The sequence below is a fragment of the Seriola dumerili genome, unplaced genomic scaffold, assembly GCF_002260705.1.
Source record: "Seriola dumerili isolate Sdu_G_001 unplaced genomic scaffold, Sdu_1.0 BDQW01000043.1, whole genome shotgun sequence".
Lineage (NCBI taxonomy): Eukaryota > Metazoa > Chordata > Actinopteri > Carangiformes > Carangidae > Seriola > Seriola dumerili.
Window position 1 is genome coordinate 516,854 of NW_019174298.1, and position 14,589 is coordinate 531,442.

Here is a 14,589-nt window from a genome sequence, read left to right on the forward strand (position 1 = left end):
TGCAATGTTCCTTATTCCTGGAATAATTTACAGGAGGATCTGAAATTATAAGAGCTGTTTACTGTGTTTCAAAGAATTTCAAAGAAATAGCTTTTCACTAAAACCGTTTTAGAAAACTGTATGTTTTTTATTCTCCAGGCTTTGAGCTTCAGCACATTTAGCTTGACATAAAATAATGGATATTACATTAAAGTGCCAAGTCTTAAAGAGCAAAAGGATAAATCATCACTACAGAGATTTATGGAGATGGTGCAGTATCTGGCAAAATTCATCCCAAATCTCTCAGAGGTGTCTGTGCCACTCAGAAAGCTACTGGAAGGAGAAACCATCTGACACTGGGAGCATGAACAACAAAGGAGCTTCACGCGACTGAACGAGCTCGTGAGTAACACACCAGCGTTACAGTATTATGATGTTGTAAAGCATGATACAGTCTCAGTGGATGCCGGTTCAGGTGGTTTGAGAGCTGTGATCCTGCAAGAAAGACGACCTGTGGCTTCGAGCTCAAGGTGACAGACTGCGAACACTGATACGTTCAGATTGAATAAGAGCTGCTAGCAATCATATCTCCAAAACCTGAATGCGAGACACGTTCAGGTTGAGTCGGATCACAACAAACCACTGGAGAACATTTTCAAAGGGTCACTCTACAAAGCTCCAGCTAAACTGCAGATGAACTGAAGATGTTAATGAGACTGCAAACATGCAGCCGACAGGTGACAGCAGACAGGAGGAGGTGTTGGATGTGAGCTATACAGTTCAACAGTTTCCTATGTAAGAAGAGAAGCATCATCAATTCAAAAATGCAACAGAACACGATGAGGAATGAGGATGGACTATATACTATGGCATACTCTGACGGACTGTTATACAAAAACTCAGAGCTGGTAGTGCTAACGAAAATGAGAGAAGAAGTGCTCAAGAAAAAAAGAGTAAAGAATGAGCCAGAGATATCCTGGTTTGGTGGGGAATGGCAAAACAAATTGAGGAAGCAGTGCAGAAATGCTCAGTGTGCAACAAGCACCAAAACAACAAATCAAGAGAGTGCTTGATATCTCATCCAGTCCCTGAAAGAGTGTGGTCAAGAGCTGGAATAAATCTATTCCATTTCAATAATATAATGCAGAATATCATTTCTGTGTTGGCTACTACTCCAGAGATTTCAAAGTTAAGTGGGACTGCAAGCAAGTGCATCATTACAGCTCTAAAGTTGATTTTTGAGTCTCATCAATCCAGTGGACGAGCAGAAAGATGAGCTCAAACAGTCAAGACTGCTGAAAAAAAGCACAGGACAGAAACCCATTCATTGTCCTGTTGGAGTACAGAAACACACCACTGGATGAAGTGGGCCACTCCCCTGCACAGCTACTCATGGGAAGGAGGCTGAAGACAAAAATACCTGCAAACAAAGAGCTTGTTAAAGCCAAGAGTGAATAAAAATCTACGGAGCAGAATGAAGAAGAGACAGAACATGCGGAAACATTACTTTGATCATGGAACATGGAAACTAGCCGAGGCGGGGGAAGAAGGAGTAAGAATCAGACAGCAGAACCAATGACAACCTGCTGTTTTACTGAAGAAACGTGAACAGCACATTGTACAGAGCAAATCTACAGAAGGAACAGGAGACACCTTATGAAATCACAGGAAACAACATGAGACTGTTGAAAATGTATCTGATTCAGAGCAGCTGATATGAACAGCAGCCTGCAGGAACAGCACCAGACAACCAAGAGAGACACTCATCTACAAGGTCACCAGCACCAAAACCTAAATCAAGAGTAACAAATGAGGAACACTGAGGTCAGGGTAAAAACTTTGTGTTTTGATAGACCTAAAATTCCCCATTAGGTACCGAGAATAGTTTACCAGGAAACAAACAGCAGATGAAGGTGAGGCTACAACGTGGATGTGAATGTGTGTCTGACTGGAGCCAGTCTGAGAGGAAGCTCTTGTCTTTCTCGCACGCACGCACGCACTCACGCACGCACTCACGCACGCACGCACGCACGCACGCACGCACGCACATCAGTCATCATCATGTTTCTTTAACATGCACTTGCGGCTCTTGAAAGGCACGATTCCTGCAGTTAAACACACTTTCAGCACACTGTGTCAAACACATGTAAAAAGGCAGCAGAGACAGTGTAATGTTTAAATATAAATTTGTATTTACATCGATATTAACATCAAGAAACAAGGTAAGAAAAAAATGCAATAGTATTTTACATCCTGTAATAATGACTGTATGTTTCCCAGATGTGTCTTCTCTTTTCTTTAGCTCTGAGTTTCTTTCCTTTAAAGCAAAACACAGACATTTTTTAATATTTGTAGATCAAACTTTCATATTCTTCATTGAGATTAGGATTAAAAATAAAGAAAAACAAAAACAAAACAACAACTCCAAGCTATTATTCTGAGATACAATGACATCGATCATGAATCCTCCTCTCCAGCTCAGAAAGTCTCAACATTCTCTGGTGAAATAACCGTTTGCAGCACCACAATTCAACTGGCCATAAGTTCTACAGAAAGGAAGAAACAATCACAAACAAAAACTCAAGCCACCTCAGCAGAACCAGACTCGTCTCTACTCTATGTCATACGGATGGGCATATAATATATGCAATTAAACATATTTAGTTCAATGTATATTATAGGTTATGTGCAACAGTTAAAGCACACATGAGTACTTGCACGATCTACGTCAGGAACTGTTTCTACGCACTGCAGGATGACAAACAAAAATCTTTGGATTGAGCATGTGTTCAAAGGTAGATTTCTAAACAAACACTTCATAGGAAATACAACGAAAATAAAGGCAAACTCAAAATGTCCAAAAAGAAAAAGAAACACAGTTAATTAGGGGATTTAAATGCTTTCTTGTGTTGCTTCCATCAGGATCAAACATCAGTGAAGAAACAAAAAAAGACTTATAGACAGTTATACAGTGGGACTGATTTCCGAAGTCTCATATCTGAGGCCGAAGGATCAAATCAGCAGAGGCCGAAGCACAGAAATCTCAGGAGTGAAACTTAAAGTCATACATGGAAGCATGAGGTTCGGATCACAAAATATCAACCCCACATACTGGTAAGACATCTGGGCCCCTAGAAGCCTAACACAATCATGTGTCAACTCTTTTTGTATAGGCATATTTTGTGTTTTCATTTTTTTTTTTTTTTTTTTGTCAAAAGAAAAATAATTTATTTTAAAAAATGTACTCACTAGCACCTCTTTAGCTAAGACTATGTCCTCAGAAAATAAAGAGAAATTCATGATTTGAAGACCACAAATAAAAAGTGCTTTCTGAGAGAAAGAAAGTGGCAGTATGAAAGAAAATCTGCACATACTGCTTACAAAAAAGGAGGCCCCTTCCTTTCCAACCAATGGTTAAAGTACTGAAAATAAAAGCTGACCTATGACGGAATAAGAAAATTACACTTTTAAATATCAAGCCTTACAATCTGTGCAAAAACAGTATGTGACCTACAAAAGCATATATATATTTATATATAGTACATTTGAAGCATATTTACAATTCATATTCACAGACAAAAGGAAAAAACAGCTCCAAACAAGACATCATGTCTAATACTGCAGTACCTTCGCTTTGAGTAAATGATGCTTCAGCTTTGTCCTCAGAGGAAAACCAGGAGGAAGGATTATTGCTAGAAATCTGCACGCCTACACTGAAATCTAACACTTTCTCTTAGTGTGAGCTAATACAGACATCAGTTTTATCATTGACAATCAATTCAATTTCTGCACGTATAGTAACACTGTAAATTGGTGCAAGGTAACCAAAAATATCTGCAATATTTGGATTTAAAAATTACCTCTGGAATGATAAAATGACCTCCTCGTGAATCTGTATAAATATAAGTGGAGTTTTGAACATTAATCGAAGTCTGTTTGTTTCAAGAGTGATTTTAAAATGACTTACAAACTATGAATTTCTCTTGTAATAAATCGGTACACTGTAGAAGAGAGGATAAAATCTGTGCTTTCTGCCTTTCTACTGGTTCCCACTTTAGAGCAAAGATCAGCAGGGTTACCCATTTCCAATCCACAGCCCCCATTTCTCAGAGAGGAAAACTTGGAGAACACACACACAAAAATAAACAGTAAATGTCTGCTGCTATGCGTCATTTCTTGGGTAAAGGCCTCTATATTGCCACAATCCTTTTGATGTTGGCCTTTCCTTAAAGTGCAATCAGCCAACAAATAAATCAGTCGTACTTTAGCCCAGCAGCGTCCTGGAGGACGAAACAATGTGCTACTGCTTAATGACATTCATTTGAGTGTCACAATCTGATGGCTCGTAATCTGGAACCGTGTTTACTTTGCGTCGCAGAGATCTTCCAGGAGCAGCAGAGAGACGAGACAGATAAAAATCCCACCAAGTTCAGAGACAAGAGAGGAATCCCACACTTTTAAATCTGAACACAGCTTCATGGTACATTCGACAAAGGAGAGGGTGTCTGCACACGTTTGTCCAAGTCTGTGATCTACGCAAAATGTCTGTCCACCTTCACTGTTTGGTCCAGCGAGCGGTGTGTTTACTGAGGCACACACGCTGCTCATGAAGAGAGGAATATTTAACTACAGTCTACGAGAGGAATCACAGAGCTGTCTGCCTGACAGTCTATATGAGTTTGTGTGTGTGAATGAGTCACAGTGTTTCTGATTTTAATCAACGCCGTGTGCTTTCGTGTACGTATTGTATGTATGACAGTCTGTCTGTTTTCCTCAGGTTGCCAGACTGTGGCTACTGGCCATGAGTCCAAAAGGAAGTTTACTCCCCCCTCTGGTGGGAGTGCAGCACTACACACAGACACACACCACCCGGTTCTCCACACACTCCAGTGCTGCAGCCGTGTCCCATCTCTGAATGGAGATCACAGTGAGATAAATGCGTCTTTCACGATGTTCAGCAGTATTTCTATATGGCAGGGAGAAGAAGAGAAAAACAAGTGAGGGAGAGAAGTGCATAAAACATTAATTTAATCTCTGCTCTCAAAACACATCTTTTTCAAGTTCATCTCAAACAGCAATGACTTGCCCGTATGTACATTGAAAGGGTTATTGGTCGCTATAATTGTTCCTGTCCGTGCTGGACGGAGGGAAATCTCTTTGCAAAGCAATGTTGATTAAGCATCGGAGAACATGTTCTATCCGGTCCTCGTTCTACGAGGAAATGAAGTTAATCTGAAGTCAATTTAACATGATGGAAATGTGGCATTCATGTTTGTTTCATCTATTAACTTGAGGATTGTTACAGTCTCCTCATCGCTCCACTCGTTAAATGCTTGACTGCTGTTATCTTTCATCTTTTCAGTGCAGCAAAAGCTTCCAAAAAGTTTTCATTGCAGTTTTCATTTTATTGATACACCATTTTTTTCCACCTCAGCCAAGTATAAAAGAACTTTTATGCAGTACTTTTTTTTTTTTCAAAATTTTTTTAAGTACAATTTGAAAATGTGCATAAAAACTGCATTGTGTTTCCTTGCTGAGCCCCAGCAGAGGAGGAGAAATACAAAGTGGACATTTGGCACTAAAAACACTTTCAATTTGGAGGATACCCACTGGATTTGCCAAACGTAGACTCTTTTTCTCGACCACCTCTTATACTTTAATTGATATAAGAAGAATTAATTACTCCAAGCAATAACCCTTTCACTGTATAAATGATCATGTCAGTATTGTTTTAAGATTTTTTTTAAAATTGCACCTGTCCTTTAAGCATTCAGACTCTTCTACTCTCTCTGCACATACCTGATCAGGTCCCATAGGCATACGTCCCATCACCATTGGGTTCATACCCATCTGTCCTCCCATCTGGCCCATGTGTCCTCCTCCTCCACTGGCTGGCATGCCCCCGTTCATCATCATGCCTCCGTACTGCCCTGGATTCCCCTGCTGCCCAAACTGCTGCTGCCCCGGAGGTCCTTGCTGCCCAAACTGCTGCTGAGGGTATGAACTGATGAAGAAGAGTGACAGGAAGGAAGGAGGGTTAAACTTTACACGTTCAAGAAGAGAAAAACTGAAGCCAAACTCTCTCCATCTCTCTCCTCCACTCCCAGGTAGGTGTAGTGTATTATATGTGTTTGATGTCGTACCTATTGCGCCCCATGCCTCCCTGCGACCAGCCTTTCATATCTGCGCCCTGGTACATGGGACCGCCCTGTGGGTGCTGTTGCATCATGGGGTTTTGTGGCCCCAGGCGGCCTGGCATCATGGCGTTAGGAGGACTGCCGCCTGATGGGCCGAACGAGGGGTCTCCTTGCTGTCCCATCCCTGTGGAGATAAATCATCCAACCTGAGCTCACTCTGCTCCTCACAGAAAATACATAATAGATAATTGATACACATAGTAAAAGGAAGATGGATGATGAACCTATAGCCTGGGAGTGTGTTCTGATACTTACTATCCCTTCAATAACAACATTTGGTCTGACTATAAAAAAACAGAGACAAGAGAGATGTACACAGATAACCTTCTGACAAATTTAGTTTTATTTTTTACACAAATCTTCCTTTTTACATGATCCCTGCAGCATACAGACTCACCACCAGGGAGCAGCAGTATTCTGTTGGGCACCCGGCTCAGTAAACTCACCATAGTTCCCTCCGTAGCCAAACTGCTGGGGGCCTGGCTGGCCCATGTTTGGTCCTCCCATAGGGTTGTCCATGCCACCAGGAGCTGTGACGTTTGGAGGGGGACTGAATCCTCCTGCAGCTGCAGCAGCTGCTGCCGCCGCCGCCGCTGCCTGCTGCTGCTGCTGCTGCTGCATCAGCATCATCATCCGCTGCCTCCTCATCTGCATGGTGACCATCTCCCTGCTGCGCTGAGCCATCATCTGAGCATTGAGGAAGCCCGGCTTCACAAAACAAACACATGATCAGCCACTGTGAGGGGGGTTTTTACATGTGACAATATTTTTTGGTGTAACCTTATTTAGAGCTTTCATAAAATATATGATAGAAAATATATAATGTTAAAAATGATCTAACTGTGGATCTCTGTTTCATGAGAGACACTTCCTGATGAATTAAAGGCCTAAAAAGAAAAGTATCCTGCTGGAGGTTAAACCACAACCACAGGAATTGTTTTGGAAACCCAAAAGTTGTTCTTATTAATGGCTATAACTGATTCATTAAATGAGATTTATAAACCAATAATAAAGCAATTAGTTGAAACCTTCAAACCCTTTATAAAGGGTGACTCATTTCAAAGTGGTGCTAAAAGACCATTGGTGAAAACACCCTCAAGGGCTTGGAAATGGTCAGGGGTTTGCAGAACACTAACACCTGGGCCACAACTTATTTGAACTTCTCTCTTACAGGTGCAACAGATCACTTCTTGCCCATGACTACTACACTCATGAACCCTTATCTCAGCTGCATGAACTCAGAGCTTGTGCACAATGATCTTGTAACAGTTTTTTTTATATTGTATATAACAGCTGTATTTGTTTCTCTTTTTTAGGTTTGTTTTAGCGCTGCACGTAAGTACACTGACAGCTACAGACAATCGGAGTCAAATTCTTTGTATGTACATACTTGGCAAGGAAAGGTTTGTGACATTTAACAGTGATATAGTGAATCATTTGTTATATATAACCAAAGAGTCTTTGTTGTCTACCTGTCCTCCCATGCCAGGCTGCATGCCAGGCCTCATGCCAGGGTTGCCTCCCGGGTTCTCCATCTTCATGCCCATGCCCTGCCGTGTCTGATTCATGAACTGAGGATGGAAAAAGAACATCAAACATAAGATGAAGCAAATGTTACTCTGACCCTGTCCCGCTTCTATGACATATATTTACAGATAAATCTACTACTTACATTGATGATGCATTGATGTGTTAGAACACAAGAAATCTATTAAATGAACTGTAAAACCGTTTGTAATAACAGAAAATCAGGTATCAGACATCACTGCAAGCTGCAACTCTAGGGTGCTATCCCCAGTTCAGCAGGTAAAATATTTGTTTCTAAGGTCCTATTAATCTATTTGTTTGTTTCTAGCTGTTGTAACGTCACTTTCTCCCAGCTGTGAGTAAAACTTCCACTGATGTTTATCTGCATATCGGTACACCTAAATTTGTATACTGTATATTCGTATACTCACATGGTTACATTACACTTAGTTCCATACTGGGACAGCTAGGACACAAGCCCCCTGTATTCATACCTGCTGTCCCTGCAGCCTCTGTTGCAGCTGGAGTCTCATGGGCTTGTTGGCACTCATCATCCTGGGTCTCATCATGTTGGCACGCGGGTGCCCCATGCCCCCCATTCCACCCATACCAGGGAAACTGCCACCTTGGCCCATCTGTGAGAGCATGGGCCCAAACCCCCCCTGCTGGGCCTGACCCTGCATGGGGTTCCCTCCATAGCCAGACTGCATTGGCATGGCGGGGGGTCCGGGATAGCCCTGTCCATAGAGAGGCTTCTGGTCAAGCACCATGGATGGGTCCTGTCCCGGAAAAGGCTCCATCTGCTGCTCTGGCCCCTGGGTCTGGAGTAGACAGGACAAGAGGACAAAAAGAGAACTTTGTCAAACTTCTCCATCTCATTGATTAATTTCCAATTGGTTGGCTCTGTAATTGTCTTTTTCTAAGCAGAACAGACGGATCCCTCTGGGCTCATCTATCTCCTTTCAGTGACAGAACAGTCTGAACACAGTGAGTCATGACTGAAATATCTAATGCGAAGACGAACGCTCACTTATGAGTCATGACATGCAGACTGATCTTTTCTACTTTTACATCACTTCTACAAGGATCTATAAGAGGACAGACACCAGCGTGTTGTTGTCTTTTTTTTAAAAAATCTTTTCTTATGACCTCACCTGGCTGACGAGGTCTGGGATGCCCAGGGCTCGGTCTATCTCTTCCAGAGCGATGCCATCGGTGTTATTCAGCAAAGAGTCCAACTGGTCCAGGAGTGCCCGCTCGTCGCTCTGACCTTCACTGGTGGTGGGAGGCACCAGAAGATCATCCAAGGTGTTGCCAAACTGCCGTCTACATCACAAAGACGTTCACCATAAGGTTTGATACAAACTACTTACTCAGGTTATCGTAACTAATTAGTTATGAATATGGACAATGAGGGATGTTGCACTCACCTGTTACCCTCCATGCCAATCATGGTGTCCGGCCAGGAGGGGGACTGGTTGGGCTGGCCCTGCTGGCTAAAGGGACTCATACCCATGCCCATCTCAGCAGAGCCTCCTAAACCAAGAAGACAGTACGTGTTTAATTTTTGCACATACAGAGTGCCTGGGCAGTCAAGAAGCTACTGATTGAACAGGAAGTATGTCAGATGTGGATTCAATTCAGAGAGGTGTGCACACAATTTTAAACACACCACCATCCTCAAACTTTTCAACTTGTGCCATCATCAGGCCAAATTAGTGCTTACCAAGTGTTAGCATGCTAACAAGCTACACTAAGATGGTGAACATGGTAAAGATTTACCTGCTAAACGTCAGCATGTTAGCATGTCGACACGCTGACATTTGCATATAGCTCAAGGCACCACTGAGTCTAAGTATAGTCTCACAGAGCTGTTGGCATGACTGTGGACTCTTGGACTCTTACGTTTTCCTCTATTTACACGCTCCAACATTAATTTTTTTGTAACATATCTTCACGTAACTGTGTTCATGATAATTTCTTGAATACCATCAGTGTCTGGGGTAAAAAAACATACCCATATCCATGAGCTGTTGCTGCAGCATAGACCTGGTGCCCGGTACGCTGTTGGAGCGGCCGACCATGGGTCCTGACATCATGCCCTTGCCATTGTTGTATTCCATTCCTGGGCGCATCATGGACGGGTGTCCTGCTGAGCCCACAGGACTGGCACTGGAGCGGGGCATGCCCCACTCACCTGACCCCCCCATGGGAGACCTCTGGGGAACCATGCCCCTATTCATTGGTCCTGGTAATGAAAAAACACCGCATGTGCATATATCAGTACCATCAAAGTGTTAAAGCAGAGCAGTGTGGCCCAGTCTCGGTCCTCAACATTTACCTTGTCTTAAATCTGTGTTTTAAAAGTTTATCTGATAATAGGTTACAACAAATTCTCATATAGTCAAGGACCTAAAGTGGGTGACACATACCCTAATAGTGTTGAGGGGAGGGAGGCAGAGAAAGGGGGAGACAAAATGTGCAGAAAATAAAAGTTGGGTCACTTGAACACACACCTATGTTTCCTGGGTAGCCGTCCGGGCTGCCCATTATGTTCTCCTGCTTGATAAGCATGGGGCGTCTACCTGCTCCTCCAGGCCCACCAGGAGGCTTCCCATCCATGGACATGGCCCTCTGGAAGGGCCCTCGAGGTCCTGGACCCATTCCTGGGCTCCCTGTAAAAAAAAGGAAAAAGTCATTGGTCAAGTGGTTTCTGTTTCCTCAAAGGCAGGTAGAACAATGTCTGTGTTTTATGAAGCTAGGAAACAGGTGATATGGGAAAAACTAATATCTCAGTACCTTTTGGCATTTTGAGAATAAGATTAGATTATTTTTAGTTTTTTCAAAAATATATTCTTATGGATTCATAAATTAATTAATAAATGAAGACAAATGTCACAGTAAACAACAGCAAATAACGAACACTGCTTTCATAATGTGCTTCATTGTGCACTTTCCACAAACAATATGTTAATGAACTCATTCACCTTTTCAACCTCACCACTGTGTTCTTATGAATCATCATTTATTCAGAGAGTGAGGGTATGATTCTTTTCAGGGGAAAACACACTTTTAAACAGCTTCTACCATCAAGCTTTGTATTTGCGAACACATCTTTGAATTTTCTGAATGTTAGTAGTGTTATTCCCACGAGAGTGATTATAAGCAGCACTATAAGCAGTCTTTTCACTCTGCAGCAGACATGTTAGCAACTGACAACTAACTTTTTTATTGCCCAAAGCAGTTTTAAACCTTAAGTTATACTTTTTTTTGCCACTGTTTTGTCAGAGGATCAGTTCAAAATGTTGCAAGGCAGAAACAGATGTCATTCCAGCTCCAAGAAAACTTTGGCTAAGGAGAGAGGGTCAGAAAATATTGAGGCTTGTACACAATGACACAGCACACAATGATGCCACATGTTGTTTCACTGGCATTTTATATTGTTATCATCACCTACCCTGCAGGCTGTCGTCAAGGCAACCCTGAGGTTTGGTTCCTGTGTCGTTAGCCCCTCCACCTCCAGGCTGATCTGGGTAAAAGTCAGAGCCTGAACCCCTCAGATCTCCCAGGATAGACTCCAGGTTGTGCAACTGAAAATATTCCAAATAAGTCATTATGTAAATGTCAATGAAGATTCACATTCATCTAAATCACAGGTAGTAAGTCCGAGGCAAGGCCAAACAGTTTAGATATAAAAGTGTCTAAATATACTCTGTGGCTAAATGTCACATTAACATTAACATTATTTTACTTGCAATTATCCAATTATTAATCAAACGAGAAGCAATCTTACATCATCAGGTGGTTCTGACTTGATTTTGCTCTCAGGATGCTCAGGTGCAGGGCCGGTCCCGGATCCAGAGCCGTTTCGTGGAGGGCCGCCAGCGGCCCCCGGAGGTGCCTTCCCCTCTAGCTCTTCGAGTTTAGGCTTGACGTCCACTGGCTCTTTGGAATCATCCTTGTTGAGGAGGTAGTGGAGGAGGGCGTGGGTCTTCTCCTTCTTGGGGCTTTGCTGTTCCTGCTTAGTCTCTGCGATCAACCCAGGCCCAGTCCCGGCCCCTGATCCTCCTGTCCCAACCTCACCGCCCTCCTGGCTCCCAAGTGACACCTTTCCTGTAGCCTCAGCTGTGATTTTAGCTACTTCATCTGGGGTATTGCCATTTTGAAGAAGCTTGTGGAGGATCTTGTGCTTCTCTTGTAGCGAGCCTGTGTAGTGAGCTGATGATAACGATGTTGACACTCCCCCTGGCCCGGTCGCCTGGCCTGAATTGGCACTGGCTGAAGAAGAGGAGACCCCAGTGGACGAGGGGCTAGTCATGCCTCCAGTGGGGTCCTTACTGTCTGATCCTGCAGGGGTACTGCTGCTGGTTGGTGGGGGTGGTACAGGAGGACCTGTTGGCCCACTGCCACCTATTCCCAGCTCCTCAGTTGGGGAAGTCAGCAACTGCAGCAACTTCTTATGCCCCTTACTGTCTGGCACCCTCCGAGCGGGTTCGGCGCTCGCCACCCCTGCCTCATTGCTCCCCTCTCCAGACTCTTTAGTCGCTGTAGCTGCCTGACTGTCTGGTCGGTCTCCAGAACTCTCAGCCTGAGGATGCTGATGATGGTGGTGATGGTGCATGGGGTGGTGATGGTCACCAGGTCCAGGCCCTAAGCCTCCTGCTGGGCTTTTGGAGCCATCTTGGACTGGCTTGGCAGGCTGACTGGGCTGTGAGGAAGAGGAGGAGGAGTGGATGCTGGGAGAGCTGTCTGGTTTGTGGGCTGGTGAGGGGGACGTTAAGGTGGAGGGGAGGGAGCTCCCTACTCCTTCACTGATTGCTTGTAGGGCGTTTAGGGAGCTGCTGGAGAAGGTGGTGGTGCTCCCTCCACTTCCTCCACCACTGCCAATGCCACCCATAGGAGAGTGTATACCTGGAACAGAAACAAAGCTCATGAAATCAAATGAATCTAATCAAACAAATAACATCAGTCAAATTATAAATGATACTGATGCTGATGAAGTTTCTGGACAGTGATCAACTGACCTCCAGGTGAGAACTGGTTAGCACCCATTTTTGGGCTCCCTCGGTTCCGGGGTGACATCAGGAGTCCCTGCTGGGGGCCGCCCATTCTGGGGCTCCCCGAGGGGCTGTTCATGCCACTGAGCCCAAACCCGCCACTGCTCTGAAACGGGGGCTGCTGAGGGTGCTGCTGCATGCCTTGGCCTGGGTGATTCATGGGACCCATCTGATTCATGTGCCCCACCTGATTCATCTGACCCATCTGATTCATCTGCATCATGCGGTTGCCCATGCCTCCACCTCCGCTTCCTCCCCCACCGCCCCCTCCGTAGATAGAGCTGCCTCCCATCGGACCCATGTGACCCATGTGGCCCTGCTCGTTCATGCCGAAGCCCCTGTTCATGCCGCCCATGCCCCCCATGCCCATCCCCCCACTGGCGTTCATGTTCATCTGGGCATTCGGGTTGGGGCCTCCCATGCCCTGTTGTCTCATAGTGTTCGGCATCATGCTCCCACTCTGAGCTGAGCGGTAACCGTTTGGTTCTCTGTGTGGAAGGAGAGAGAAGAAGTGCAAGGTTTTGAACACTGCAAAAACCTTGCGACAGAAATGCATCTAAAGTAGCAGTGTCTGTGTGGAGTCTTTTCACCGTTCACAGGACATCAGTGTATAAAAGCTACTTCAGCCTGCTCTATTTCAGCTATTCGTGTGGCATGAATGCCTCGGGTGCCTCGCATATATATGCTGGAAGTGCTTTTTCTTGTGAATACAGTAAATGGCATATGCTCATCTGTGTTTGAATTGAGCGTGTGTACTTTCAGTTTTTCATTACCTCTGTAGTAGGTGAGTGGAAATGAAGCCTTGTGGCTCGTTGCTCATGGGGTGACGGTACAGCTTGCTCTTGGTCTGGGCTGTGACTGGAGTGCCGTCGGATAGAGAGAAGCGGTACAGGGGCGTCTCAGCGTGACCCTGCAGAAAGGCTGTGCGGACAGATAAAACAACAGATTAACACCATGAAACACTTATCTGATAACAAAGGTCATCAATCACTGCCTTCATGTTAAAACCAACTCTGTGATTACAATGAGGATCAATGTTGTAGTGCTCCGACATTCATATTCATGAGATCAATACTGATACACTAATGCATGAGGTGTGTGTTTATATATTAAACCAGGAGATCTCATTGAGATTCAGAGTGTCTTTCTGAAGGGAGTGCCTGGCCAAGGTAGGTAGCAACAGTTAATTAAAAACAAATAATTTCAGTCAGAAAATACACTGTTCGTAGCTGTAAGTATAGCATTGTAACATAGAAGACTGAATACACAGTTAATTAAATACAGCGACATTGTGATGCTTTTGCCTCGAGCTCTTTCACTGTGAATTTTAACAGCGCTTAACAAGGTGAATTCACTAAGTTTGAATCGCTTCAGCTGATTCTAGGTAGTTGTGTGCTTTATGTGTGACCCACCCTCATGGTAGTGGCGTTTGTGTGACCACGGCTGCCCATCGCTGTGTTGCAGGAACATCTGAATGCAACGCCTCAACAGATCCTCCCAGCCCGGACGCATTGACGCTCGCAGAGAGTTCTGGTCGATCTGAATGAGTTTACCTGCCAGGGAGGACAGAAGGATGGCAGAAAAAGAAACAACGAAAACGGTCAAACCTGTTCACCGATAATAATTAATTTTTTTTTTTTTTTTTTTTTTTAAATGGCCATCATGGCCTGTTTGAGCTTCTGTGTTTGCATTTAGGGTATGCATCCCTCACCTGAGAGCTCATGCCGGGTATTGAAACTCTCTGTTCTCTCCATTGCTGTCACCCGACGGGCCACACAGATCATACATGACTGCAGGTCTGCAAGTGAGAGGAGAGGAGCGTCACTAAC

At 44.2% G+C, this 14,589-nt stretch overlaps 1 protein-coding gene across 1 annotated transcript in view; it reads right to left on the minus strand.

The window, feature by feature from the left end:
• Window positions 1-2,182: 2,182 nt before the first annotated feature.
• The window catches only part of ncoa3 (nuclear receptor coactivator 3), a 61,139-nt gene continuing 48,732 nt past the window's right edge, over window positions 2,183-14,589 (minus strand). Inside the window, exons 9-23 of the mRNA XM_022739055.1 lie at window positions 14,173-14,313; window positions 13,534-13,681; window positions 12,728-13,248; window positions 11,497-12,614; window positions 11,161-11,293; window positions 10,220-10,378; window positions 9,721-9,951; window positions 9,134-9,239; window positions 8,858-9,029; window positions 8,198-8,524; window positions 7,649-7,747; window positions 6,623-6,884; window positions 6,123-6,300; window positions 5,779-5,983; window positions 2,183-4,945 (exon numbers count right to left, since the gene is read on the minus strand). Coding sequence (XP_022594776.1) covers window positions 4,934-4,945; window positions 5,779-5,983; window positions 6,123-6,300; window positions 6,623-6,884; window positions 7,649-7,747; window positions 8,198-8,524; window positions 8,858-9,029; window positions 9,134-9,239; window positions 9,721-9,951; window positions 10,220-10,378; window positions 11,161-11,293; window positions 11,497-12,614; window positions 12,728-13,248; window positions 13,534-13,681; window positions 14,173-14,313 — 3,812 coding nt within the window. The 3' untranslated portion in view covers window positions 2,183-4,933. The remainder of the gene's footprint in view (window positions 4,946-5,778; window positions 5,984-6,122; window positions 6,301-6,622; window positions 6,885-7,648; window positions 7,748-8,197; window positions 8,525-8,857; window positions 9,030-9,133; window positions 9,240-9,720; window positions 9,952-10,219; window positions 10,379-11,160; window positions 11,294-11,496; window positions 12,615-12,727; window positions 13,249-13,533; window positions 13,682-14,172; window positions 14,314-14,589) is intronic.